Here is a 27206-nt window from a genome sequence, read left to right as displayed (position 1 = left end):
CTCACCAAGCCCGCGATAATTCATCCATTATTGGCACTCACAGTTCCGCGGAGTCCTTGGAATCTAAATCCTTGCATCTGCCGTATTCTGCTGATCAACTGAATCGTCTGGTACTGCAAAATGTGTACCCGTGCGCTGTTATAACGGCGCAAGTCACACGCAAGAATGAGACGCGTGAGCCTCGGTGCCTAGACAATCAATGTCCTTATCGATCCAGTTTGAAATTCTTACCCCTAGGGGAAGTAATTGTCGGTGGATCATGACACGGGACAAGGAGAATGAGGTCGCAACCTTCCGTCATTGATAGAGGTACCGTTGTCTGTCCACAAGCCAGCCAATACATTGTATGGCAGATCTAGTAAGAACAAGGACGCTTTCTAGAAATCGTCAGTTCAAGATCACAAAACAATCCTAAGCCTAATCCGGTGCCACAGGTTGGATTATTCGGTAAATGTGAAAGACGTCCCTGCGAATGGAGATGGAAGCCAGGAATTTTAGCAAGTCCGTCAGCTACTTCTTTACCGAAGCGACCAGGGAAAATGACTAGACGGGGTGGCCGCCATTGATAAAGATTATGAGGTTCTAGGTTGAGATAGTGAGAATTCTGAGTCGATAAGACAAGTAGAGCCCAAACACGTTCGAGTCCATACGCATGATTGAAACGGCTTTCATGTGCACCTAGTGGCCCGAGCTAATATACGAGTTATACCAGTGCATGTAGACAGTAGACCGCACGCAGCGGCAGGGTCCGCGAGCGATACACTGTCTCTTTGCGCCAAGACAACGACTAGTAGACGAACAAAAATTAGCGAGTCATGACTCATGCCATACCGGTACTTACTTGAGTTCAAGTCCGTCCAGACTCGATCCTTGACTAGATAATGAGTACCGTGGCATCAGGTAAATCATGATTCATGGCATCATCACAGGATTCACAGCCAGGGAGAAAAGTGCACAGCCACAGTCTGAGCGCCTGAATGCACAACCTACCCACCAGCACCCGGTGACCTCGACGTGTTACTCTTGAGTCCTCCCAAGCATCATCATGTCATTCGAGCACGCTCCCGTCACCAAAGGTTTAACGAGGCTGCTTCACTTCATGAACCAGTTCACTTACTCTTCCCTACTGTGTTACAGGTCTCATGATGGGTAGCGCATTGACATCCATTGTCGGTGGCATATTCGATGTCAAGCACTACTTACACCTTCAGGTTCGAGTCTTGATCAGTAAAACAGAAGGACTTTTTAGCTCAGCTAACTATATTCTTGCAGCTCGTGCCTCACGTGTCACGCAACCATCAGGTATCCGAGTGAAGTCCGTTCATGCTTCATAAAACTGAATCTGAACTAGAACTACTTCTTTACAGTACTGGCGTCTCTTGCTTCACCATACTGCGTTCTCAAATTCAAGCGATCTCCTCATTGCTGTGATTGTGCTGTATGGCGTCGGTGTACACGTAGAACGTCAGTTTGGAAGTGTCAAATTCGCGGTGCGTAGCAACATATCCGTTCTGATGTTGATGCCCTAACCTATAATAAAGTCATTTACCGTTGCCTCCGTTCTACTTGCAACGATACTAGAGTTTCTTGCCCTCATACTATTCCACAACATAGGAATCAACCAGATCCCATCTGGTCCATCGGCGCTACTGTTCAGCATCCTATATCAGTGGTACAGGCTAATTCCTCCGGCGTACCATTTTCGAATATTTGGAATTACTGGAAGCAATAAAGCGTTCATGTACATACTCGCTTCTCAGGTAATACCTGGATTTGGTCCATGTTCTATCGTTAATATAACTATCATCAGCTTGCTTTAGGGCACCTTCCGGGTTCATTTGCTTCGGCGGTCGTTGGACTGCTCACTGGCTACATATATCGTTCAGAACTTGTCAATATTAAAAGCTGGCGACTGTCCCCGTCCGTAATTCGCTTTAGTACGCGTTTCTTACTTCCATTAGTGGGCTCTACTCGTGCACCACGACGGTCTACCCGCGCTCGTCCCGAAACAACCCATCAAGCGCCAAGCCCTGACGTCGGGAATGAAGAGATAATTGCCACCGCGCGTCCTTCCGCAGGCACAGAAGAAACAGGAGGTTCTGTCATGCGGGAATGGGTTAACGAACTCACGGGGAGGAACGAGCAAGGCACCACAGGGGTTCGTGTCCCGACTGACGCTGAGATTACTCAGTTGACAACAATGTTCCCAAATATGCAACGAGCCGTTATCGTCGGGGCGTTACAAAGGAGGTTAGCTGTCCTATTATTCCAAAGATAGTGTCAGGTTCTAACATGTGACTTGTAGTCCAAACATCGAGAGAGCAGTTGAATTGCTCTTGGCTTCCTGACGATTTCAGTTTGAACACCGTCGCATACATCTCTTTGTAAACAGTGTCTCACGCATTCTTGGAATGCATATATATTTTGCACACTAAGATACATAGCTCGGTGTGAAAGAGTATCTTCAAGCCGCGGACTCGGGTTCATCCCCTTCGTACCCCTCACCGTCCTCGTCCTCGATAGTGAAAGCAGTCATAGGCACAGCGTAGAGACGGATCACCGACTGAAACATATGAATTAGAATGGACCCAAATAGGGTAGTGTGACTTTTACCTTATTGGGGTCCTTAATAAGGACGTACTTGCCCTCAGGCATTTTCATACATAAATCGGTGATCGTTCTGACGATACCCCAGCCATTGGCGAGAGAGACATTTAACTGAGCAGCAAAGTCGGTTGGACGCATGGAAGCTGTGCTCAGAATGACGTGTCGCGTGTTGTCTTTAGGGTTTCCACGCGAGATATAACTATGAACGCAGGTCAGAAATGTTCGACACTGGGAGTTGTTAAACACAAAAAAGAACAAAGTGCTTGAAAGTTCAAATAAGAAACGGTGCTTACCCTATTTTCATTAGTTCAGCTCCTGCCAGCACACTCTGTACAGTCCACTTGGCAAGTTTGCAACTATTGTTTTTCATTTCTGTAGCAACTACAGCGCCACGCTGTGAATCCAGCTTGGACCGCCAGTCAGGAGCACCGCCTGCTCCTTGGGCACGGGGGTCAAATTCGTTCAATGCACGAATGGTGACCAATCCGTGGCCCTCTTGTGGATTTCCTGGTCCGGGAACATAAGCATCCACTTCAGTGCGGATACAGATTTTCACATCTTCGTCCTCCGTGATACCGAGGTCGAAAACACGGTAGCGGTATCCGCAAGATGCTAAAGGCTCTGTCTCTTCTGGGCCGTAAAATGGGTTAGGGTGGGCAAAGTCTGCCGTGATGTTTTCCTGAACAGATTGGAATCCAAAGTTTTGATTGATGTAAGTCGCTTCCAAAGAAAGTGACGTAGCCGAATTAATGGATGGTGGCTCTGGAACCGCTGTCTTCTCGGCCGGGTTATTTGGGTTTGGGGGTGCAGGGTCTTGCGGAGGGTCCGAAGCGTTTTCGTTCACCGTAACAGTGTCAAATGGACCACCATCACGCTTATCGAAGTAAAGATTATTACCCTCACGGAGAATGACAATATCCCAAGGGTTGACTGATCGAGGTGCGCACATGAGGACCGACAAAATAGCATCTGTGGTGTAGACATTGGCAACATTTTTGGAGACTAACTATGTACGACATTAGGCAACATAAGGTGCAGAGATAGCAGAACATACCTGCTGGATGACGGGATCATCAGAAGTTGTGGTGTTATACTTAATGCGGTCCACGAGTTGTAACGGGCGTTCGGTCTTCGTTGTAATTCGATCATATGATTTATCATACGCAAAGACGCGGCCGTAAGTGTCACTAGTGGCTGTCTTCGATAGGGAACGATAGCAGAAGAACCAGAAACACTCACATATCTTCCGGCTCATCGACTTCAAGCTTGAGCTTGGCAAGCCGATGGAACTCAATCTCCTCCAACATGGTCCATTGTGGACTGATCGCAACAGACGATTCACGAGTGCGATTTGTCTGATCCATGAAAATATTAGTTGGACTAGAAGTAAATAGGACACGCAGTGAACCTTTTCCCAATCTCTCCATCCTTTCCGACCCCCACGCTGTGCGCCCCCTCGGTTATTAAAACCACCACGGCCACCTCGTTGAGCAACCCCCCGATTGGCAAAGGACATACCGCCACGGCCAGTAGCCCTTCCACGGGTGAATCCACCCCTGCGTGGAGGAGCAGCTTTATTGTCCACCAGAGAGAAGCTGGATTCGTCTTCCACATGGAAGTAAGCGAAAGCACTGGCAGTCCCACTGCCGAATGCCTGAGCACCATCTCTTCTCGACCGACCTGGACCGCGGGCATCCCTTGTTGAGGGAAGTCCTACTGCAGTTTGGCGAGTATCGCCTGTGGTATCATTCCAATCAGCGAAGCGGCCGAGCTTATCAGACTTTGAGTATGGCGCATATGGAATGTCCTTGAACTTGAACTGTTCAGGAATGTTAGAAGACGATGGACCCCATCCTCCATCAGGATTGTCATGAATTGGCGGTAAAGTGAAGGAAGCCATTGTGGTCTGCGTTGATGGCAAACAAGATGAGCTACCGAAATTTTGAGTTCAGGAGGGCGTGGGAATCTTGTCTTCATCCTCTACAGTCATGAAGTGGGTATGAATCTATGATCGTTTCCTCCGAAGTCATTCCATCTAATTCTTGAATTTTGGCAGCGTCGTTCGGGAAATAAATAAGATTAATGAGCGTGAACTTGAACTCGGGATTTCAGGTTCATGGCATGATGAATACAAGGGTGAGTCGCAGTTCACTGCGGTGTTCCGGTGCTCTGACGCGCGCATTACACTAGATTCTGCGTATGTTTTCATTGGCGGTCTGCACTTTGACTTGACTGAAGGTGACGTGATCACCATATTTTCCCAGTGCGTCAATTACTCTAGCTATTTGAATATCGTTGAACCACTTGGAAAGGTATGGGGAAGTTATGGATGTTAATCTCCCTCGGGACAAAACGACTGGAAACCCGAGGGGATTTGCCTTCCTTATGTATGAAGATCAAAGGTCCACTGTATTGGCTGTCGATAACCTCAACGGTGCCAATGTCCTGGGCAAGACGCTGCGTGTAGACCACGTAAAGAACTATAAACAGCCAAAGGTGAAAGGCGGTGATGGAGAATGGGAGGAACCTGAGGAACAGAGTTTGAATGCCAGGCCAGAGATGATCATTGGTGAGTGGCCCCCTTCTAAATTGCAGGCAGACTTTAATGCGTGTTGCCGTCCCAGATGGAGGTCATGCATCGGATTCAGATGCATCTTCGGTTATTTCCATCGATCCTGAAGATCCTATGCGGGACTACATTTTGGCACAGAGGAAAGAAGAAAAAGCCCTAAAGAAATCCAAAAAATCCAAAAAATCGAAGAAATCTAAAACATCCAAGAAGCGACGCGGTGATGATGACAAGAGATGACAGGAATGAGTAATAAGAAGTATGTTTTTTTTTGTTATGACTGTGTCTTAACACCGCCAGAGTCTGCATGTAATGTAATGACATGCGAGACTTCGGATATATGGAAGGTGTCCTTTTGGGCAGCATGAAATATTATGAGGACGGTCACGGCAAGAACCGAACTTTGGTAATACTTGAGTTGTTCTGACCGGGAGAAATTGCATAAACTAGGGTGCAGGCTCTTGCTCTTGCTCTTGAGTGTAAGCGGCTGACACCTGTCTTGCTGTCAGGTGAGAACACCGACCCCTGCAACAAACTAGAGAACCACGACTCACTGCATGCTGTCTCGGTCTTTATGCACATGATTGCTTGAAGGACTTATTTAGTAGCTGATTTAAAAAATACACAAAACAGAAGGTTAAGTTTGGAATTATTGAACTGTCTTGTGAAGGCAACGATAATAAACGCTGCCATTCGTGTGGCATGGTTGAATTATTGACTAGGCATCCTGTCATTTAGGCATACACAAAACGTGAGAGGGGTAAAGCCAGTGCTTGCTAAATTACTAGCACCTGAAGCAAGGAAGTGTCAGTTCGGGGATCAAGAGGGTTCGAGAGTATCCCTAGTGAAATTTGAAGCACAAATATGGGTAGACTTTCCGTGTTCGAGGGCTCCTTAGACTTCCGTGGATGACAGTTGAAAGGAGCCTCTTATTATACGACCGGTCGGATTATGATGGATGGTGATGTGTGCTGAGGTGACGGCGGAGCATGACTGACTCGGGGCCTCTACTTCATAATCATTAAGCCATACAGTTTCAATGCTGACCAGGAATGCTCAAGATAAATAAATACGCATAGATCATACGGTGCGGCGTCGTGGTAGAGATCTATTTCATAGAGCAGATGACGGCAAAAAAATAGCTGCTCTTATATAGTCAAGTCAGTTCCATGCCAGCGACACAAAACTCGTGGCTTACTTTGCTGGATAAAGAGGCTCGCAGGGGCCCATTAACAGACTAACCTCAGGTAGGGTGTTGTAGGGTTGAAGTTGGCAGATGCACGCCATTTGAACCAGCTATGAGGGACATCGACAAGACCGCAGAAACCATGACTAACATACACCATACATACATTTATTCACATATTTATGTCTAGTAGCATCAAAAATATTGATTGTGATGTAGTACAATTCGCGGTACGGTAGTGGACGTATCCTGAAGCGTTTGAAAGTCAGGATATGTCACGGTGTCGGTCCACATAGATAACACCGTCGTCCCAAGGATGCGAGAGTGTGTGATTATAAAGCAAAGCTGGACATGCACGGGCCATTGATGGAGTAATGAGGGGACAAATGCCCAATGCAACGCTCCCCTGCCGCATTACTGAATCATGATGAGTGGCATGACGGAAATAAACTAAGAACAAAATTAAACCAAATTTTGTTTGATGAGAATAAGGACGCTCAGCTTCAAGTGCAAAGCACTGGTGCGTTGTGACAGCATGTCTGGACGCTGAACCTAGTAGTAGCTACCAGGATGCTGGTCTCCACACAAGGTTTGCCGTTGACAACGATCGCACACGTGACTTCGACTGTTCAGGAGCCAGTCACGGTCGCGAGTCGCGACGCCTTTTTGTGAGCAGATCTTTAAAGTGCGTCTGACATATAGTTGTCTTGGACACCGGTGAGAACAGCCAAAGATTCACTAATGGAGCTTTCTTGGACTAAACAAAGTCTATTGTCTTTACAGCCATTTTCATCGATCGTATTATTTAACTCCGAAGGTGCTTTTTGCAGAGGAGAGAATCATCAAAGGGCGTTAAATACCTTGCCCTTGACTTGCAACAGAAACTCTCAGGTTGTTGTTCATATTCACTTACCCTCTAACTCGTCATACAATTTTATCTGATTGGCAGAATGATGCCTGTCACTCGTTCTGCCAACCCAAATTCACTATCAACGTCATCCAAAGCCAAAACTTGCTCTAGTGTTGGAATGACCACAGATCTTTCAACTCCAGGCACGTCTCCGCGCCGTACTCCCCACTGCAAGACATGCCACCGACCCAGGCAGGGACATCCTCGCTCCGGCTGTCCTTATATTGAGCCTACGATGTCGGATCGGACTAGTGGTGCCACAGAAGATATCGTGGACGAAATGTCATCCTTGCGCATTGTAAATTCCAATGACGAGCGTTCTTCCGTTTCCACTGAAACACCCACCCAATCCAAGAATCTCAAACGCCGACTCTCTGTTCGTTTTGCCCTTCTTCCAGCGGGAAGTCTCACTTCACTCTCCACCACATCTTCCGAAATCGTAGAGAGACTTCTCCAACCAGGAATGATGAGTAACGTATCCGACGGTGAAGATCATGATGATCATGATGGTGGTGGTGGCGATGGCGATGGTCAGAGAGCAATAATGCGATGGAGACGGACTTTAACTAGTCCTGAATCACCTCCGGAAGAAGCTCCAGAAATCAGCTCCAGGGCGGGAAACGAGGCATACGCAACTGGTCATGCTAGTCCGGGTACCGGCCTGTCACGTCTTATGCCGTGCACGCTGCAGACTCCGACTGCGAGTCTGGTGTCCACAGAACCACTTTCTAGCCACCCCACAAGTGACTTCGTCGATATGAACAAAACTATCTTCCTTGATGCCGATTGCGAAAGGAAGCCAAATCCTTTGGCACGAACAATGAGTGCAGATGAGAGATCATTATTCCTCGACAATCTCACGCAATCATCAGGGGTTGCACCTGCCATGTTATTCTCTGTCCCATTGATCGATCTCAAGGCTGTACAGTGCGACGCAGAAAAACTAGGTTTCAGCGTCCGAGTGCTGCCGAATGGAAGCTCACAAGAGCACCGATGGGTTATATTAGCTAAGGAGGGGGGTGCAGCGGAATTCCTTCAACAACGTCTGACGGAGGAAGAAGAGAAAGGGCGGAAAAAAAAGGGGAATCTCGGTGTTGCCGCTGGCGGAGCACTGGTGGGCGCTGTAGCGACATTCACGGGACTGGCGTTTTCTTGAAATGACTTTCCTTGTCCAATACACTGACAACCAGTTCAATCATAAAGTACTACGCAAATCTGCATGCTAGTAGTGTGTATTGTTAGTTTTGACATGCCATTACTTTGTCTCCTTTCCTGCACAGCCGGTTATTAGCCACATTACAAACAAACACAGCACCCTTGTATCTGCTGAGCGCTGACTCTGTAGATTTGGTAACAGAAATGTCCACGTCGCCAGGAGGCACTGTTGAGAGTTTTGAGACTTACACTCAGGGCGCTGAGCGAGATGAACAGGGTTCTGGGGACCTTCCAACTTATAACGATGTTGCAGCTCAAAGTGGTCCAAATTCACGGTGCGCAGACAGGAGAACCCATTGATCGACATAATCTCACGTATTCACTGATGGTAGCTTTGGTCGCTGGAGAGGCTGGATAGAAAAGAGGTGAGCACGCTAGCCTTGGTCAGTATGCTAGCTTTTGATCGGAATTTAGAGCCGCAGAGCGTTATGCAGACGTCACTGCCGAGGAATTTCAGCGCAGGCGAGCTAGAGGCTGGAGTGAAGATGGGTCTTCGCAAGCTGCTGTATGTGTCTATTCTGCCTCATGATGCTACGATGTACTCATCTGGCATCGCACAGGACTCGGAGGAATATCAAGACGACTCTATCCCAGAGTGTCGCAGCTCAACACTGCAGCGCTTAACAATAAATGCAGATCTTCCTGCTCCCCCGCAGGTACTTCCCGATGAATACACAACCCCCGAACCATCGCTGGAGCCTTCTCTGCACATACCAGAGGAACATCTGTCCCCAACTCATCTCTCAATCCATCATTTCGGATCCCGTTTTTTGCCACACTCAACTGCGCCTATCAGATGTATTCTTCCTCTCCAGCATGATCGTCTCCTGCTCATGGGCACCGATGTCGGGCTGTCAGTCCTTAACATGTTCCCTGCAAAGTGGGCTGATGAGACAAGTCCTGATGGGGTGACTGGCCTCATCCAGAAGGGACCTGCTGACGCACAGGCCAAAGTAATGTGGACAGGAGAGGCGTAAGCAAACGATCATTCATATTCCCCTTGCCTAGCTATTAACGGACAGTATATTACAGTGTTTACCAGTTGTCGCTGTTGGAGTACGAAGACGCCGGTGAAAGTGCCCCGCAGGGGGTCGTACTTGCTCTGGTCGGTCCTGAGCTCGAAGATTCTCTATCTCCTGGCGCGCATCAAGAATCCCCGCGCTTTCTCAGAATGTATAAACTCGCAAGTCTGACCAGCCTGGCGAGGTGGACCATCGCGCATCAAGTGAGACAGTCACTTAGTCTTCCCTCACGTCATCCCACGTATTCACTTTGCTATTCCAGGACGCACAGCCAGTTGATTTGCACAGGTTGTCAGACTGGCATCCCCAAGAGACACCAGTGAAGAAGCACAGACCAGCAAATAGTATTACGAGAGGCTTACGAAATCTCATCACCGAGCCCCCCACTCGTAAGCGACGAGCCAGTTTCCTTCCAACATCAAATACAAATCGCCCGTCGACACCAAAGAGAGAATCATCTTGGGATGTCGTTGACGATTTACCATTGCGCTGGGCTACTGATTTTACGTCACTCTCGTCGACTGGGTCCAGAATGTCGAATACTAGTGTGGTTTCCTATGCCCTCTGGCACGAAGGTAGCACGAGCTCCACTCGCCGTGCACTGCTTGCTGTGGCAACTAAGACCAACATACTTTTATACGAGACTCCGAGAGGAGAGCGGGCTTTTCATTTCGTGAAGGTGTGTATCGATCTTCTGATGTTTAATTTGACTACAAGACTCTCTACAGGAATTTTACACTCCATCCCCACCACGCTCTCTTACTTTCGTTCAGCAATGCGTACAAGACACATTTCGATCCCTGTCTGATGTTGGATCTTCTCGAACGAGTGTTGGGTATAGTCATAACCGTATAGCTTCCGCAGATGCCTCGAGCAACCCGCGTACACCCGTAGCTGCACCTGTGAACATCGCATATGAAGCCCAAACAGCAATTTTTGTGGTGTTCGACAAAAGGGCTGGAATCATACGAGTAGCTGATTCAGCAGTCACGGAAGTGGACATGTTCGAAAGTGGAGGGAGCGTTAGCAATCTTTCCCCTGTAGGTGGAAGTGGATCCAGCCTGACATTGAACACTGGAGGATCTTTCCCAAGTCGTCGGTCTCGAGGTTCGGTCGATTTCGCGGCTGGAAAAGAACACAAAGGCGCTTGGGTTCTGCCCTCAAAAGCCGATATCCCAACCATACATATTCCTCACCTTGGTGCCTCCTACAGCAGCGTTTTTGTCCTCACACGTGGCAAAATCACACACATCGTTGCTGCCCCCCTTCCCGCATGTATCCAAGCCACGCCTCCTTTGTACACCATAACCTGGGATTTCCCGCCTTCGAGCGTGACCGTCCGAACGCATTTGCCAGAGCCGGTCAGTCCACAAGAAGTCCCTGAACCTTTCTTACAGTTGATTGGGATGGGCGACGAAGGCGTTGAGGCGCATGAAGTGCCTCTATCATATCTTTCCGGGAATTGTAAGGGTAAAGGCAAGGTACTTCCTGAGCCACCCTTTGCGCAGAATCCACTCGGCGAGGCTGGGTTCCTCACGGTTGGAGGACGTTGGCGTCGTTACATCGGTGCACCTCAGTTGGAGAGAATGAATTCCGCCATGTCCACCATGTCTACCAGCTCGTTTGAGACGGAGGAACTTTTATCGCGCGCGAAGGCCGAGGAAGGTGTATATGGGTGGTGGCGGAAGGAGTGGCAGGACTGGCGAATATTCTGGTTAGGAAGTGACACCAGCAGTCCTGTGGATGACTGAACGACCCTAATTACCTTTCACTAACTCGGAACTCCCGTGGACATCTTATTTCGGTTTAATCACGACAACTTAATTTATCTCATGTCAAGGGCATGTATCAAATCCAGTACTGTAACCGTACGTACCAGCAACACAAAACAGAGTGTGGTTCAGATACACGAGTGCAGTAAATATTACATATGCAAGATGATGCGTACCGTAAGAATCACGAGGTGGTACATCATAAATGCAAAGTAGGACAAGGTAAAAACAAAGCGTAAAAGGCGTGTATGTACATTATAATGTCAATTCATGGCTTCAGAGATTTTGCTTGCGAAGAAGGTCCTGCTCCAGTTTCGTCCATTGAGTATCTAACCTTGTGAATGTGTGGATGAGTATCGGGTTGTGATGATTGAGGCTTTCGTGCCCGGATAACGACGAACGACTTTCCAGAATCCTTGGGAGATGAACTGCCTTCAGGCTCCACCTCACTCACTCCACTGTCCAGTCGATCACCCTCGCTGTGCCTACGATTCCTTCGAATGTTGTACCAATGTCTCTTCTTTGGCTGGTCAGGATCACTGTTGTTCGATTCCCCGCTATTCGTCTTGGTCGCCATCGAAGGATGCTCCTCCTGCGTAGGAGCATTTACAGGTGTTGCATTCAATGCAGCTACATCTCCAATAATAACTGCTGTTTGACTCTTCGTGCGCATGTGTGGCAACATTGCTCCAGTAGGTAGTCCAGAGCCCATGAGCGCAGGAAGGCGCGCAACATTCGCTATGGAAGCAGTTGGAGTAGGTAGTTCTTCATCGTCATAGATCGTCTTCGTTGGTGTGCCAACAGACACCGGCCCACTGCGCTTGCGTTCCATGCTAGGGAACGTGAAAGTTGAGCTCCCTCCAGTCTCGCTGGCAATCGCGTACGGTGAGTCATAGTGGGCGCGACCGCCACCGATGCGGGAGAAACCTGAATTGGAGTGTTGGGGAGGTGTACTAATGGATGTGCGGTCGTATGAGCTGCGGGGACCTGGCCCTGGGAATGGCTGCCACGCGCCCATGATATAACCACTTTCTGCATCGTCATCGCTGTCCTCTCTGTAAGGCTGCAGAGCATGCTCGGGTCGCAATACTGATGGCGGGGGCCCACCGGAATGATGAGAGGAGCTGGAACCCTTGTCTTTCTGCGCGAAAGATGCGTTGGGTGGCACATAGGGAGATGAATCACGTGCAGCGAAAGAGTCTCGCGCAACAGGTGAATGTCGTACTTCCGTGGCTTTATAGTGTCTTCGTTCGCGACCACCTCTCCGTGGCCCGCAACATCCGAGAAGAGAAAGCACACCGATCAATCCGCTATCAACTGGCCGTCTGGAGTGATCAAAGCCGACCCGACCAACAATGCGCACAACAGCTTCGATGACCTTGATAACAAGAATCAGAAACAACGTAAGATAAACAAGGCAAAGGACGATCAGTATGCCATAGGCTACCCAACCGCCTGCGCCTGCGCCTATTGAAATCTGAACGAGCTGTTAGCATTAGACTTCACGGAGACAGGCGGCCTTACAGTTGGGGTCAAAATGACTAGCAGCACGGCAACCACGATACGTGCAACGCAAAATAGGAAGCTGATGAGGCCCATGCCTGCTCCTGCACCCCATGGTAACCATACGCTCGTGACCAAAGCGCTAACAACTTCTGCCACTAAAATTACAATCGCTTGTGCTGTTCCACTGTGCTGTGCGCACCCTATAGTCACCCCGAGGACGAGGTTGGACAGAAAAAGCAAGCCTGAGAAAAGCTGCGAGTTCTGGCGGTAGTGATTGTAGAGTGGACCTAACGCAAGAAGAGTACGTGTTTCATCGTATAATTTGGTTGTTAACGTCCGGCTTAGCCGCAGGAGCAGAAGAGAAGGAGCGATTACAGAGAAGAGTGCGAATGAGAGGGCGCCAAGGGCTACTGAAGATGCTGAGCTTCCTGTTGAAAATTCGTAGCACGAGAATATGGTGACGGGTAAATGAAAAAGGACGAGAACGCGCACAAGGTTTCCTATGAGCACGCTAGAGTGAAAAGAGCTGACTTCCGGTCGAAATAAGCGCCTTCTGAGTAAAGTATAGTTGTGGCCAAATCCAGTTGATGATCTGCTCTCATCTCCACTGGTGTCGAGCATGTCCTTACTGGCCGCTGAAAGCCGTGGCATATGACCCTTGCTCGCTGCGTTTGTAAGCACAGCAGAACTTGATAAACTGCCTGACGGCCGTTGTGAAAATATCCAATCTACCGTCCATAGGAACAGACTGAGCAAGATTGTCCCAGCTATAATGGCCAAGAACAGGGTTAAGCAGATCGCAAAGAGATCTTGGGGTTGTACTCCAACACTCCATGCAAAGGATTGCATCCCAGTTGTAGTGTTCGGTGGAAGTAGGAAAATTGTGTTCGGAATTGACTGGTCAATGTAGATAACAGAAGTTGGATCGGCCAACTGATCGGCGAAGTCTGATGGTGGATTATACGGTTGGACATTCAGTGGATTCCAGTGTATGGAATGTGCGTTCAATGTGATGTCTACAGACCATTAGCAGTTCGTACGGCACTATTCAGATCTAAACCTACTATACGTCAGCGATGCCCAGGCAGTTTGCGAAAGTAGGGGATCTGAAATTCATGAGCACGTGTGGTGTATATCAAATTCTGAATTGCTACTCACAAATAAAGGGCGGCCACTGAACAGCAACCATAGCTAGGGCTGCACACCACTGCGTGTGAAAGATGATGTCACGCAATGATGGGGAGCCTGATGAACCATGAGCACCGCAAAAATACGAACAGAGCATGTAAAATTACTTACAAAATCTCATCAATGCAGGTGATGTTGAAAAACGCTCACCGCTGATAGCACTAGCAAGAATGAACCCAGTACTCTCAAACCGGTGCCAGATGCCCGGACCAGGTCTACTAAAGCCCCGACTCCAGGCAGATACGATCCGAGCAAACCCAACAATGAGCCAATAAGTTGCTGCAAGAGCAATTGTTGCCCAGAATATGATGTGGGCATTGCCATACGGCGAATCAAGTGGTCCAGGATGAAGTGGTGTGGTTGTAACGCTAAGGCATAATATCTCGTTTCCAGATGGGTCGACAGCTCGGAGTTCCGTGTCCATAGTTGTCAAAGAATTCTGGGTATTAAATGGTATGGATGCAGAGAGTGCAAATTGCCCTGCAGGTATGGGGCAATATGTAGAATTTCCACCGAGAGATGGCAGAGGAGAAGGTGGGCGTAATGTATCGCACAAAGCAGAGTTGTTACTAAAGGTATTCATGGTGAGCGTCGTGGCTTCCGTGAAGAGGGTAGCTTGGAGGGAAGAACATGAGTTATGCCGCTAAAGCACACGAGTAAGTATGCGTACAAAGGCTGGTGCTGTTAGCAGAAGATGCGACGATCTGCTGGGAGGCATTCCCCAAAATCGTGATATTCAGCGTCTGTCCATTGATTATTTGCGAGTACACTGTATCAACAGAAAGTTTCTGTGATGCACTTCCTGAGAAACAGTCATAGAACGGAAGTGTTGCGGGCTGTGCGAATGTCGAAAGGAGAGACGCGGAAAATGACAGAAAAATGAAAGACCTCAAGACCGGGCAACACGACGGAGAAAGGATCGTGGTCATCGTGGAATACGACGAGTACGGGAAGTGCTGCCAGACTTTTGGTCCAGGTGCACAGACTTCCCACCGTTTACCACGCCACCAACACGGATTTCATCTCCGTCCGTCGAACACAGGCTCTTGTAGCTGCGGACGTTCAGGGCCGTCCGTTCATTGTGCATAACGATCAGACATCGTTGATTTGCACGGTAGGATGCAGAATAATGGTCGACCGACAGACCCTGCCCATCACCATTCTACCCGATGCGTCCACGTTCCTCAATTGCGCAATACCGTAACCGCACTACCCTGGACCGACGGATCTAAACTTGGCTCCACGGTCTTTCCTTTGAGTCTGCTTGCACAAGCCTGTATCTGGAGTATATAATTGGATGCGCAAGCGCAGCTTTGAGTTGATACTAGTGGTACTGAGGTTGCGCAGTTGAAACGTTGATGTTTAGCAACACGCGCACTATAATCCACCACTCAGCGATTGCGACTAGCATAGCCTCAAATAATTGGCAATAATTGCTAACATCAGTCTCATAGGCCTTCAAGCTTCAGTACCAGCGCTGCCGCTGTTAACAGGGTATGTCTCAATTCACTACAACCGTGATGATCCGCGGCAGCGCATATTAATCATTAAGACCGGTGAGATGGAAAGGCATGGAAGCAGCCGTTTCAAGTGTTTCTGCTTGTAGACCGGTTCCGAACACATTTTCCGGGTTGTTACTAGCATTAATTATCGTCGCACATGCGTTGTCCTATCAACACGTACATAGAACTTATGGTCACTGTGCTCTTGGATCGATCATTTCTCGTCTTTGTGTGAAGGACACGCATTTTGCAAACATCAGCAACAGTCTTGCTGAAGACTTGTCAAAAACCCTTCATCCTATCCGTCTGAATCATGCTGAAACTGTCTCAAGGAGGACTAGAGACGGGCAGTCTTCACTTGAGAGATTTATGCTACGACAGCATACCTAGAGACCGGAAGACAAAACATTTAAGTCTGTAGTCAGAAGAGTCGAAGTACGTATATAGCTCGATATATACTCACCGTAGTGTTCGATTGACAGATGGTACTGAGGGGAAATCATAAGTGACTAGACATAAAAGACTGCTTGTAAACGGAGAACGAAAGGTGAACACGGGTAACAAAGAGTGAACAACGCATGCAAAACCGTTTAGAATCGGCCACACACTGTCGGCCACTTTCGTGCTCCCCCAAGGCAATCTGCGCTGCAGCGGGTGGTTACTACGAATTGGGGTTCAGTGAAGGGGGACGAGAAGGAACATGCTTTTCGTCGGGTATAAGTCCTCATTCTTTCTAGGAGTAAAGAAATCCACGAATCATGTAGTACATTGAGAAAATGAATCCAGCGCACCTCTTTACCCTGTGCGAGAGGAACATTAACAACAGGCGATCTGTACCAACAGGCTGCCAGGACGATATGCTGTGTAGGTGCGCTTTCAAGGTCGTGGGGTAGAGGATCGGGTAGTGTGCGGCGGTGGTTGTGCGGATCGGGACTGAACGAGACACCCCTGAGTCATGGCATGCGCAGAAAGGGAGATGTAGGGGCGATGTAGCAGAAAACTGCTAAAGTGGAATCAAGTCAACTGCGAAGGAGACAGGTAAGAGGGACCTACATCCAGAGGATGACATTGATTATTCCGAGCAGAAGGAACTGCATCTATGTCAGAAGAAAGAAGCTTGCGGAGGTAACAATAGGAAGTACGTTGCTGCGGGTGTGCCTAGGGGAACCCCTTAGTGGGCGGAAGATGGGAGGCGATACCACCAGGTTACAGCGCGTGGCAATACATGTTGCATCAGACTGTAATGTTGACATTGACAGAATGAAGAAGATAATTAGGGGTCACCTATGTTGAGTATATCAGCGAGACGTTGATGGTGAGTTACAAGGAAATATTAGTGCACGAACGAATACACCTATGGATGAATGCTTACAGTAAACTGCGATGCTAGCAAAAACATGTGGAGTGTCACATATGTAGATCTTCGTATCTTCTGAGCTCGTGCAAGCTGGCTTGGGAAAGGAGCTGGCAGAACTCGAAGGCCCAGAACTTGATGGTGTTCAAGTTGTCCTTGGAAGTGCTAGTAGTGAGAAAAACGAAAGTGCCAGAACACGGAGATGGTGTTAACGTGTCCTTCGAAAGGACCTCCTGCAGTCACCAATGTTAACACACTCCCAGATGGTCCTGGCAGCCTGGTCCGAGTACTGTCATGCATGAAGCGAAATGTCACGGTAGTTGCTCTTTTGCTATCCAAAACGCTGGCGCGTATATTATTTGCCCTCCAACACAATAATCACCTACACTGACATCTGATGTCTATGCTTGGGCATCCCACACTTCAAGGCATCCCGCCTCAATTGCCCTGACTGCGAGCTTTTTCCAGTCTTGCGAGAATCGAACCGCGCCCGGCCAGTCATCAATTTGGAATGGTGTTCGATGGACCAGCCATGTGCATGATGCATGATTTTTCGTGTCCACTGTCCAAGCATAACTGTGCGTCCGATTTGAATGACGTGCTTGCCAGCAGCTGTCCGCGGAGATATCAACTTGAATGCAGCTGATGCTGGCCTTGAAGAGCCTTGAAGTAACATTCTCACGAACCCGTGGTTAATCATTCCCGGTTGTAGAATCGATCTTCAGCTGTAAACCAGGCCTGACGTCGACGTCGAGGGATTTCAAACTTAACTTGTACATGCTGAGGTAGAATTTTCATCTTGCGAAAAGATTTGTCTAATAATGGTGAGTACCAAGTTGTATAGGCGCACCTGCTACGTCTTAACAAGCCTTTTCTAGACACATGTGCTTTTTAATAGTCTCAAACCAACCTCACTTTCCAGTCAATCATGATTCATCATGCCATTCCTGTGTTCGAGTTCCCAAGCCCGTTCAGCCTGCAGTTATTGCCGTGCGCCACTAAGTGCCATTTCGAGCGCCGTATGCAATGTTTTCTCCTCCGATGACATGTTATGTGTAGGCGTTAGTGCTCATCAACGTTCAAGTCGTATGACTATCTGCCTCTTTGGCAGATCCATCATCATTGTGTGCTGCCACTTGTATACAGAAAAGTGCCAAATTTCCTCAATTACATCGTTACTTCGTAAGTTTATCATGAAGACATGTTGGTGTCTCTCGTAGTCTTGTTATTATGTTGATATTCAGGTATTCAAATATAGCACGAACCCCAGTTAATGTAAAGGCTCTGGAGCTGCGTGGCTACTTGGAGTCCCTGCCTTTCATCTCCCAGAAAACAACCATGAAAGAAATTCCTGACGACGATAAACCTGTCAGCATCTTCGACACGAATGTTACGTTTCGACGTCAAATGGGTCAGAAGTCCTTCGACTTTCGACCAAATTATCCTTGGCCTGATTTTGGCTAAGATCACAAATGATGAATAATTGAAATAAGAGCAACCTGATTCGAGATATCTGGACCGGGACCTTGTGACAATCGGATGCGCCTTCAGTACCAGCCAGTGTCTGTACTATCGGTTGCTATTAGTTACGATCCGGTCTACATATGTGTGATGCATTATTGATGGACTCCACGAAATGACCGTAATCGATTGACACTACCAACTGGGGTTGGACCTTAATTAACGTGCGTTGACTCCTGCATCGCTGGCTTGCACTAATTGGCTTGCACAGGTGCTTTCTTCTATTGCCTACTCGAGCACGTCTAATCAATAACCTCATTCAACAGATTATTCGCTATTTGAAGTTCATAGATTCATTCTCCGGAGGTGCTGTGTTCGAACTCATCAGAGAGCAAGTCCAACAGGCAAGAACCGCGAGGCGAATCAGAATGATTGACATACGGGCTGCCAGCTAAAGTCAGGCTGTCACTGCCCTGGTAAAGTGGGTCGTATTCAACTCTTAAATCGTCTTCTCCACCCACCCAACCATCATCAGATGCTAGATCTGAATTTTCTCGAGTGTTGCGCTGTCGGTGTCACGCTTCCTTTTGGATTGTGACATTCTGACAAGGCGTGTACCCACTGTCATCTTTGCAGACTTGAACTAATAACTGGAGCACGCCATAGTTCCTCTCCCCATTTTGCAGTAAGGACATCCACAACAGCAGTGAGGCCAAGCCCGCGCTTCTGAAATTTGGATGGACAAGGTACAGATTCATCCTTGTAGCCCTCAGTGCAAATCTGAATTCTGATACATTGTTAGTACTTCTGTACTGCTATACAACTTGACCTTCCCTGGATCCGGTGCGAAGTTCTCAAAGTGATACTTTGAGTTGCCCTGAGGGATGCAGTCTGGGAGGTGAGTGAACACAGTCTACAGGTGCTTGAGTCGTGGATCATTTTGAGCAATAGTGTCAAAGAATGTTATTGGTAGCATGCTGTGTTGTATCAGGTCCTCGGGTCCTGGAGCAGTGGCATGAGTCCTGGCTCTTAGTCGGTCACCTGCATTTAGTCTGAGGTATAGATCTAAGCCACCGCCGCCTGCTGAAAGGTTTGGCCTTGGATTTCCCATGCAGTCCCAATCTAGTGTTCAATGAGGAGCTCAAACCCTCTACTTTTCCGATTTTTCGGACACTCGAATATGTCTGAATCTGGCATAGTCCCGAAGCATCAGGTACATGATACATGATACATACAATATTTAGGGTAGTTTCACACCCCAAAAATCGACAGCTCTCTCTAGCTCTCGACATGTTAAAGACATCGAGTGTCTCAAACTACCTGATCTTTTACGGAGCCCTGTGCGGGAGTCCTTAAGAGGTCCGTAGACTCTGTCTCTCCCTGCCCCGAGTTGGCGTTGCACTGAACTGTCACGTTGGTGGGTCCTAGTAGTCTACTAGTACCTCGGCCTTCGCACAGTCGGTCGGCTGCCCGTATTTCATTCTCCGTGATAGGAACAGCGACGCAAACCTTACTTGACAATTTAGTATTTCGTCGACATGCCCAATGTTTTATTGAGTAGGATTAGTCGTGGTAGAAAAGCGATGGGCCTTGCTTCCATTCCTCTTTGAGTCGCGTTACTTCCTTTCTATCGAATTCGAAAGCGGGACGTCCGGGTCATAGCAGCGTCCCCAGAAGCCTTCGTTACATCCCGAGTCCTGACTCCTGCTCGGTCCTACATTCCTTTTTTTATACCTCGTCTATTAAATGGAGAGCTCAATTACAAACAGCGTAACCTCGGAGAAGTATTTGCGAATAGCATCCATCTCCGTTGCAACTTACGAGTAAGTCCTTTCTGAGTCTTTCTTTGTTGCCGTAAATATTCTGACCGATTATGTTCAGTTATATCCTAACACTCCCCGCAGAATGGCGCTTTTACCGAAGCCAATCGTCAATCTTTCATTTAAGGTATGCACACAATAGGGCATTCACGTATCGTCGTTAACGAGCTCGATTTCCATCAGTCTTGCTTGCGTCTTGTTCATTCTCATACGGTACGTTTTGTCCTCAGTTTGTTATTTTAATTTATTTCGCTCACATCAAATGCAGCTACGTTAGTATCATTGCTATGGTCGTCAGTAATTATGGATACTTCTCCACCACCTATACCCAACAAACATGTCAACAATACCATCTTGTGGCGCCTATCTTTAAAGGTCTGTCCTATCGGTATCCACTCACCAGGACTCTATTAATCACACTGTAGGCATACAAACTATGATATCACAGGCCACCTTGGGTGTCAGGTACGTCTTGTCGAACTTTTTGTGGGTTGCAGCTGCACAGACTTGAAATACCATGTAGGACATTCCATATTGCGAGAAGAGATAGGCAGATAGGAATTATACTATTGTGCCTATACCTCTTGTCAACCTCGGTGGGCTTTTACTACACAACCATGATATCCTTCATCTGATTCGTTTTAGGCGGAGTGGTTCGCCGATATATTTCACGGAACCCGTAAGCTCAGGCTCATAATTTAATCTTGAACTTGTACTGACCATTAGAACCAACAGCTAGTGTTGTTGATGTACGTCAGTGTTTCGTTACAACAAGATCTCATGCAAATAGCGTCCTTTTTAGGGAAAGTATGTGGTTCCTCGACCTCCAGTGTGGGCTGTTCTGATCTTCATCAATCATCCTAGCTGCACCTCAGCAAATTCTGGCAAAGTATTGTCAACCTGGTTCTACTACCTTGCTGTGATATTGTATGACGTCGTGATTGTGACGGTTTCAACCATGCATCTTCTACATTACAACCCTCTCAGTAGCAGGTGCGCCTCTTATCTTCCGTCTTTATGATCGCTAAACAATTGCTATTAGGGTAGAGCAGCTGATACGGGTGTAAGTCCCTGGCTACTAGCAGGGTCAATGCACGTTGCTAATCATACTTAGCCTAATCTATGATGGCATTGGGTATTTCATCGTGTTGTCTGGCAAGTACACTCTGCATATAATAAGCACCCTCCTGACATTTCCTCAGCGTCGAATGTGTTGAATCTCGTCTTTTATCATACGCCCAATATCCAGACCCAGGTACGTATGCTCAATTACGGATACACCACTTTGACTCAGCTTGACTCACTCCTATTATTAGACGGCAGGGTAAGCTTCGCATTGAATAACATAAAGGAGACCAGACCACTCAGAACACCATTAGGGCATCAGTAGGCTATGCTGTAACATGGGTTATGACCCAACGGATCCTCATCAACGTACGAGGTGCGTGCTACTCCACAGCTTTACTGCTATTCCACTGACGCCCGCCGCAATGTTCATTCGTTCCGTTACCTTCTTTCCGTTCACGCACATCTACAAAGAAAATATAAAACCAGACCCTCAACACTTGGAAAATGTGATCGTCGCGCGTCCCACACTCGGTGCGCAGAAGAAAATGTCCGGTCTGCGCTCACACTTCGAGTCCGAGGGTCACTCCAAAGGCTGTACTAGTAAAACCGCCGGCGATGCTGAATACAGGCCCGCATCGCATTGCACTTCCAACGACATGGAACTCGATATACACGTATGCGTCGAGCGCTCGGTGATGGTGGACTACAAGGACGAACCTGAGCATTAGAGTTCGTGGGTGAAATGATTCTGAGGTACTGGGCATATTAAAGAAGGGATGACTTTCCGAGTCTGCTATGGGCGACTACCCAACACTGCGATATTAACATACAAATACCCACCTAGTTTTACTATCGAAATTTTAGGGCTTCTAATTCTTAGGTCGTCCTCGTTCATAACATATTCAGCGAAGCTGTTCAAGATTTTCTGCTGTTGGCCGAATCGTGTAGCCATAGCTGCTTACTCCGAGAAATGTTCGGTGCAAATAATTTGCCCGCCGTCCGGAAAGTAGAAAATGGGTAAATCATTGATGATGTGTTCCTCATGAGTGTTTGGTTGGTGACCGGTGTCAGAATCAATTCGTGTAGTGCCGCAGCGGGCTGTATCGAGCTCAAAACTTGATCGGTTGCATTCACCGAGGAGTTGGCAAGTATATTAGTTATCGCAATTGAGATGCATTTGAAGATCTGGGGGTGACTTTTCGACGTGCGACGCAGGCCCCTGACACCGACTGTTGTTCAAACCTAAGTAGCTGTGCACAGTATGTCTCCTTCCTTGTCAAACCAGCTTCTCTCTTTCCGGCTCACTGACATGACATTCACATTGGACCAGGGGTCCCAAGGTAGAGAGACAGAGACCAAGGCAGCGAGACAGAAGCTTGAGCAGAGAGTCAGAGACTCAGGCGCACAGAAGCATCATAGCTTAGTCAGATAGCACACATGCACGAGCGGATCCAGTAGTAGCACAGTATTCCTCTTCATTCACACAACGATCTCAGCGCATTGCCTTTGCCCTAGCTCATCGTGGTGAACAGAGCGGATTTGAATCTTCCCAGCTTTGTCTTAGCCGTTTAGTCATTGCTCATAGTCATAACCCGCAGTCGCAGCTTAGCCATCGGATCAGAATTTAGAAGAACTTCGATTCGAAGCATCAAAACAAGCCATTTGCAGGAACTGATAGTGATATTACGTGGCAATACGTCTTAAAAACTCAAGCATATTACAAAAAAGGGCTACGTTTATTCCGTTTTTTTACGTGGACGCCTAATGCCAGACACTGATAGTTTGAGACCCAGAACAGCACAAGGAAAAGCAGTAACTAACGTTCGTTTAAAAACGAACTGGTCCGACTGGACAACAGAAACTTCGACCGCATCCTCCCCACTTGACACACCAGAACATTCGGTGCACGACACATTAGACCGTTCAGATACTTCTTCGCTTAGCAGTCTAGAAGAGAACGTGGATAACAATCAGATCCCATTCCCTGAACTCGACGTCCCAGAGTTAAGCCTAGAGCTACCAACGCTCAGATCTCAACCTAGACCACGTTGTTCGAAAGCGAAACAACTCACAGCTACTACGACAGTACCAGACTACGACTTAGCCAATTTCTTCGTGCTTATAGAACTCAAAGCCATCATGCCTGTCGAAACGCCTCAGATCTTCCACGGAGATGGACGAGCATCAGAGAACCCAGCGGACTTCTTAAAGTCATTCAATAGAGCGATGCGCCAACAAGCCATAACGCAGAACACCGATAAATTGGATGCATTCGGAGACTACCTGGGAACTAGTTCTCAAGCGGAGACATGGTTCAAAGCGCGCACGTCCACAGATAAAGCTACCTGGGCAACATTCGTAGCAGCATTCGAGAAACGATGGCCACCAGTCATAATCGCGGAAAAAACGAAAGCAGAGTACGAAAGAGAATTACTAGACCAGGTACTGCCAAGCACAGACGTAGGGAAGAAGACAACGCTCTATGACAGAGAGTGTTGGACGCACGTTGCATGGGCAGCAAAGACGCTACAACTGGCCACTAATGCAGGCATCGAACAAGGTACATCGATGATTTGGCAAGTCCGCAGCAAGCTACCGGACGTAGTAAAGGACTTGCTCAAAGACGAGGAGTATAACACGTGGGCGGAATTCACCAAGGCAGTGACGGAGTTGAAAGGTAGCAGGCTTGCGGAGAAGCAAGAACAGAGAAGCAAGCAAGCACAAGAACTCAAATCGCTGCGAGCAGACTTAGCCCGAGTTCAGCTGCGAGCGCCGCAAAGGGACCCAATCGTGGACTTACAAAGACAATTCAATAAGATCACGCTCAACCCAGTAACACCTTCGCCGACGTCGTTGACCAATAGCACAGTCACGAGAATCCCAGCAGCAGCGAACCAACAGAATCCGCAACCGACGTACAGCCGGCAGCAAGCCACAACGCAGCAGCTGCTAATAATCACAGAGGAAATGAAGAACACCGTTCGTCAATTGATCAACGCATTACCGCACCACCCAGACAATGTGATAGGACGCACAGCGTACACAGCGCAGCTCACACAATGGAACACAAAATGGGGTGAAAGTATACGGGTCACGCAGGAGACAGGATACCCGTTGAAACCAGGCACAGCAGCTATAGCGTCGAGTGAATGCTTTGCTTGCGGAACCCATGGGCATAATGGAAGAAACTGCCCGTTACCACCGGACCACGCAGAACGGTTGACGAGGAAAGAATCAGCATGGAGAGCAATTGCGAGCAGAATATTAGGCGCGTATAACAGAGCCACAGCGACACCCATATCGCTCGTCATGAACAACGAGTATGAAGAAACAAGCGCATGGGTAGAAGAGATAGCGGAACAGCAGGGAAAAGTGGACGGGTCGACATAAAGCAGAACAATACGTCGACCCATAGTCTCAAGAACACCGAAGCTGGAGTCAAGGTCCTCGCATGCACAGAGGCAACGTGCGAGGACAACAACAGGATATATAGCCCCGAAGTTTTCACTGGACCCGTAGATAAGAGCATCGCATGTACTATCGAATCTCGCGACAACGCAATCGAGATAACTGATCTGTACTCGGTCGGACATCCTTACATCGCGAAGCCCCAGTTAGAAAACGGAGAGGCGATTCCATTCATTCACCGGATAGAACTAAGAGGACCGCAAGGAGAATTAGTTCGAGTTCGAGCATTATTCGACGACGGAGCCATGGTCAGCGCAATGTGCACATCAATATTCGAGAAGATCAAACACAGGCTACATAATTGGAGCTCATCGAACAGATGCTTACGAATGGCGAATGGAAGCGTTGTTAAAGCAGTTGCAAAGTGGACGGGAACAGTTACAATTGAAGGGGTCAAAGCACAGAGTACGTTTGAAGTGTTCAGTAGTGGAGGAAGTTGGGGTTTTTTGCTCGGAAAGCCAACCCTCAAAGCATTCGCAGCGATTCATGAATACACAACGGATACTATCACAATCAAGGACGAAGCTCGAACAATCCAGTTGAAGAATCAAATAGCCGACCAAAGGATGCTACGAGGAGAAGGAGTCAATTTAACATTGGACGAGAAACAACAACGGACAGAAGAAACAATCTCGAGCGCGAAGGACCACACAAAGCAGCAGTACGTGCCTATGGGCCAGTGGAGACCAACGAGAATGTATACAAGACGAGAGAGGACAGTGGGAACGCAGAGAAACGTGAAGGGGAGCGAAGAGCTCCCCTCGAGGGAAGTCGCAGCAACTTCATTGCGAGTACAGAAGCAAAGCATTGACACGCTCAATTCCGCAGCATGCAATGTCAGCATAAATGTGCTAACAATGCAAGAGGAACAGGAAGACCAAATATTAGAAGAATTACCGGAAATCGAACCTACAGCGAAACACCCATCAATATACACGTGGCAAACGAACCCATTCAACCCGAGGAGAGTCAAAGAAATTTTACAGCAAGTCAAAATCGGAGACGACCTGTCAGAAGAAGAACGGAGAGAGTTGGAGCAATTAGTAGCAGACAATGCGGACAGCTTTGCGTTGACACTGAAGGAAGTAGTTCCAATCCCGGGGGCAGCGCTAAATTTGAATGTTCCAGAAAACGCGACATTCAACCTTAGAATGCATCAGCGCCCATTAACGCCAGAACAAGCAAAATTTTACAATGAACGAGTAAATGATATGCTAATAGCAGGTATTATAGAGCGGGCGCCCCCAGAATCAATACGATGCGCAGCGACCACAGTTATAGCACAAAGAGCACACGAGACAGGTGGTTTACCTTGGGAAGAGTTGAAACAACGAATCAATGATCAACGTCAAGAAGCAGGATTACAGCCAGCTTACGAATTGCCCCCCAGAGAAGTACCGCCTCCGCAGAACAAGAATACGGCAGAAGAAGGACCGAAGAAATGGCGGATATGCCAGAACTTCGCGCAGCTCAACAAGGTAACAGAAGTTGTGCCAATGCCGCAAGGTGATATTCTAGCGAAGCAGCAAAGATTAAGCGGCCAACGATACATATCAATCTTCGATTTCGCAGCGGGATATTACGCGATAGAAGTACCAGTGAAATGGAGGCCGTACCTAGCGTTTTACATTGAGGGAAGAGGATACTTCTGGTACAAAAGGATGCCGATGGGAATCACGGGAGCGCCGACAGCGTTCTGCGACGCATTAGCGGAGAGATTGCATGATCTATTAACAACGCACTACATGGAGCTCTTCATGGATGATGGTGGTTGTGCAACAGGTACATTTAGAGACATGATAAACAAGCTAACGGTATTATTTCAGCGCTTTCGAGAGTGTAAATTTTCAATTTCACCTAGCAAAACAAGACTATGTATGTCGGAAACGGAATTCGCAGGCGGGACAATAGGACGGGACGGAGTCAAACCGGATTTAACGAAACTAACAGCAATTGTAGATTGGAAACAACCTCAAGACGCACAGAACTTAGCATCATTTTTAGGTTTAACAGGGTTTTATCGTACATTGATCAAGGCATACGCAAAGAGAGAAGGCCCGCTACGAAACCTACTGCTCAAAGTACCAGTGGACAATACAATGTCGAAGGCGGCGTATCGCCGAGCTATGAGTAGCTTCAAGCTAAGTACCGTTTGGATGCAAGAACATACTAAAGCATTTTTAGATCTAAAAACAGCAATAACATCAAGACCAGTACTTCAAGCACCTAGATATGATGGATCGCATTTCGTAATAACGACAGATGGATGTATCGAAGGGTTCGCAGCGGTCCTATCGCAGAGGATCAAAACGGAAACAACGACAGGAAAATGGACAGAGCGCTTACACCCGTTAGGCTTCGCATCGAAGCGAACATCAACAACGGAGAAGAAGTACAAATCATACCTGTTAGAGTTCGCCGCACTCAAGTTCGGACTGGACAAATTTTCGAGCATAGTATGGGGATTCCCGGTCGAAATTGAGACAGATTGTAGCGCGATGAGAGACACGCTATTGAACCCACATCTGAACGTACCACACGCAAGATGGAGAGAAGGA

At 47.9% G+C, this 27206-nt stretch overlaps 7 protein-coding genes across 7 annotated transcripts; 5 read left to right on the top strand and 2 right to left on the bottom strand.

The window, feature by feature from the left end:
* The first annotated feature begins 962 nt into the window (after positions 1-962).
* Positions 963-2404, top strand: HD556DRAFT_1322210 (uncharacterized protein). The gene is made up of 7 exons (XM_041301376.1): positions 963-1076; positions 1138-1211; positions 1273-1302; positions 1368-1490; positions 1542-1760; positions 1811-2250; positions 2306-2404. The coding sequence occupies exons 1-7, from the start codon at positions 1046-1048 to the stop codon at positions 2346-2348; spliced, it is 960 nt and encodes a 319-aa protein (XP_041166964.1). The 5' UTR covers positions 963-1045; the 3' UTR covers positions 2349-2404.
* HD556DRAFT_1322197 (eukaryotic translation initiation factor 3 subunit D) lies at positions 2405-4582 on the bottom strand. Its single transcript, XM_041301375.1, has 6 exons — positions 4016-4582; positions 3847-3962; positions 3662-3794; positions 2901-3613; positions 2614-2806; positions 2405-2563 (listed from the first exon to the last, which is right to left on the bottom strand). The coding sequence occupies exons 1-6, from the start codon at positions 4505-4507 to the stop codon at positions 2465-2467; spliced, it is 1746 nt and encodes a 581-aa protein (XP_041166963.1). The 5' UTR covers positions 4508-4582; the 3' UTR covers positions 2405-2464.
* On the top strand, positions 4565-5463 carry HD556DRAFT_1322191 (uncharacterized protein). Its single transcript, XM_041301374.1, has 4 exons — positions 4565-4600; positions 4664-4743; positions 4798-5176; positions 5232-5463. The coding sequence occupies exons 3-4, from the start codon at positions 4933-4935 to the stop codon at positions 5414-5416; spliced, it is 429 nt and encodes a 142-aa protein (XP_041166962.1). The 5' UTR covers positions 4565-4600; positions 4664-4743; positions 4798-4932; the 3' UTR covers positions 5417-5463.
* Positions 5464-7315: 1852 nt separating this feature from the next.
* HD556DRAFT_1428601 (uncharacterized protein) lies at positions 7316-8428 on the top strand (the record flags this gene model as incomplete). The annotated part of the gene is made up of 1 exon (XM_041304730.1): positions 7316-8428. One exon carries the CDS (start codon positions 7316-7318, stop codon positions 8426-8428), a length of 1113 nt encoding a protein of 370 aa, XP_041166961.1.
* Positions 8429-8688: 260 nt separating this feature from the next.
* On the top strand, positions 8689-11523 carry HD556DRAFT_1468885 (uncharacterized protein; the record flags this gene model as incomplete). The annotated part of the gene is made up of 7 exons (XM_041308415.1): positions 8689-8762; positions 8820-8852; positions 8902-8996; positions 9067-9460; positions 9520-9712; positions 9772-10188; positions 10238-11523. Coding segments are annotated over 7 exons (2229 nt in total), but the record flags the coding sequence as incomplete, so codon positions are not given.
* On the bottom strand, positions 11405-15225 carry HD556DRAFT_316353 (uncharacterized protein). The gene is made up of 6 exons (XM_041310251.1): positions 14646-15225; positions 14087-14590; positions 13946-14032; positions 13852-13893; positions 12806-13803; positions 11405-12758 (listed from the first exon to the last, which is right to left on the bottom strand). Exons 1-6 carry the CDS (start codon positions 14902-14904, stop codon positions 11550-11552), a joined length of 3099 nt encoding a protein of 1032 aa, XP_041166959.1. The 5' UTR covers positions 14905-15225; the 3' UTR covers positions 11405-11549.
* Positions 15226-19750: 4525 nt separating this feature from the next.
* Positions 19751-22143, top strand: HD556DRAFT_315933 (uncharacterized protein). The gene is made up of 16 exons (XM_041310250.1): positions 19751-20115; positions 20174-20239; positions 20296-20325; positions 20381-20487; positions 20538-20577; positions 20636-20708; positions 20758-20791; positions 20848-20861; positions 20915-20919; positions 20977-21105; positions 21155-21175; positions 21227-21267; positions 21315-21367; positions 21429-21436; positions 21492-21553; positions 21652-22143. Exons 1-16 carry the CDS (start codon positions 20039-20041, stop codon positions 21906-21908), a joined length of 1017 nt encoding a protein of 338 aa, XP_041166958.1. The 5' UTR covers positions 19751-20038; the 3' UTR covers positions 21909-22143.
* The last annotated feature ends 5063 nt before the right edge of the window (positions 22144-27206 follow it).

This window comes from Suillus plorans (assembly GCF_016647745.1).
Source record: "Suillus plorans strain S12 chromosome Unknown HD556scaffold_2, whole genome shotgun sequence".
NCBI classification, from domain to species: domain Eukaryota; kingdom Fungi; phylum Basidiomycota; class Agaricomycetes; order Boletales; family Suillaceae; genus Suillus; species Suillus plorans.
The sequence above is the reverse complement of the archived record's forward strand: the minus strand, read 5'-3'. Positions and strand labels throughout refer to the sequence as shown.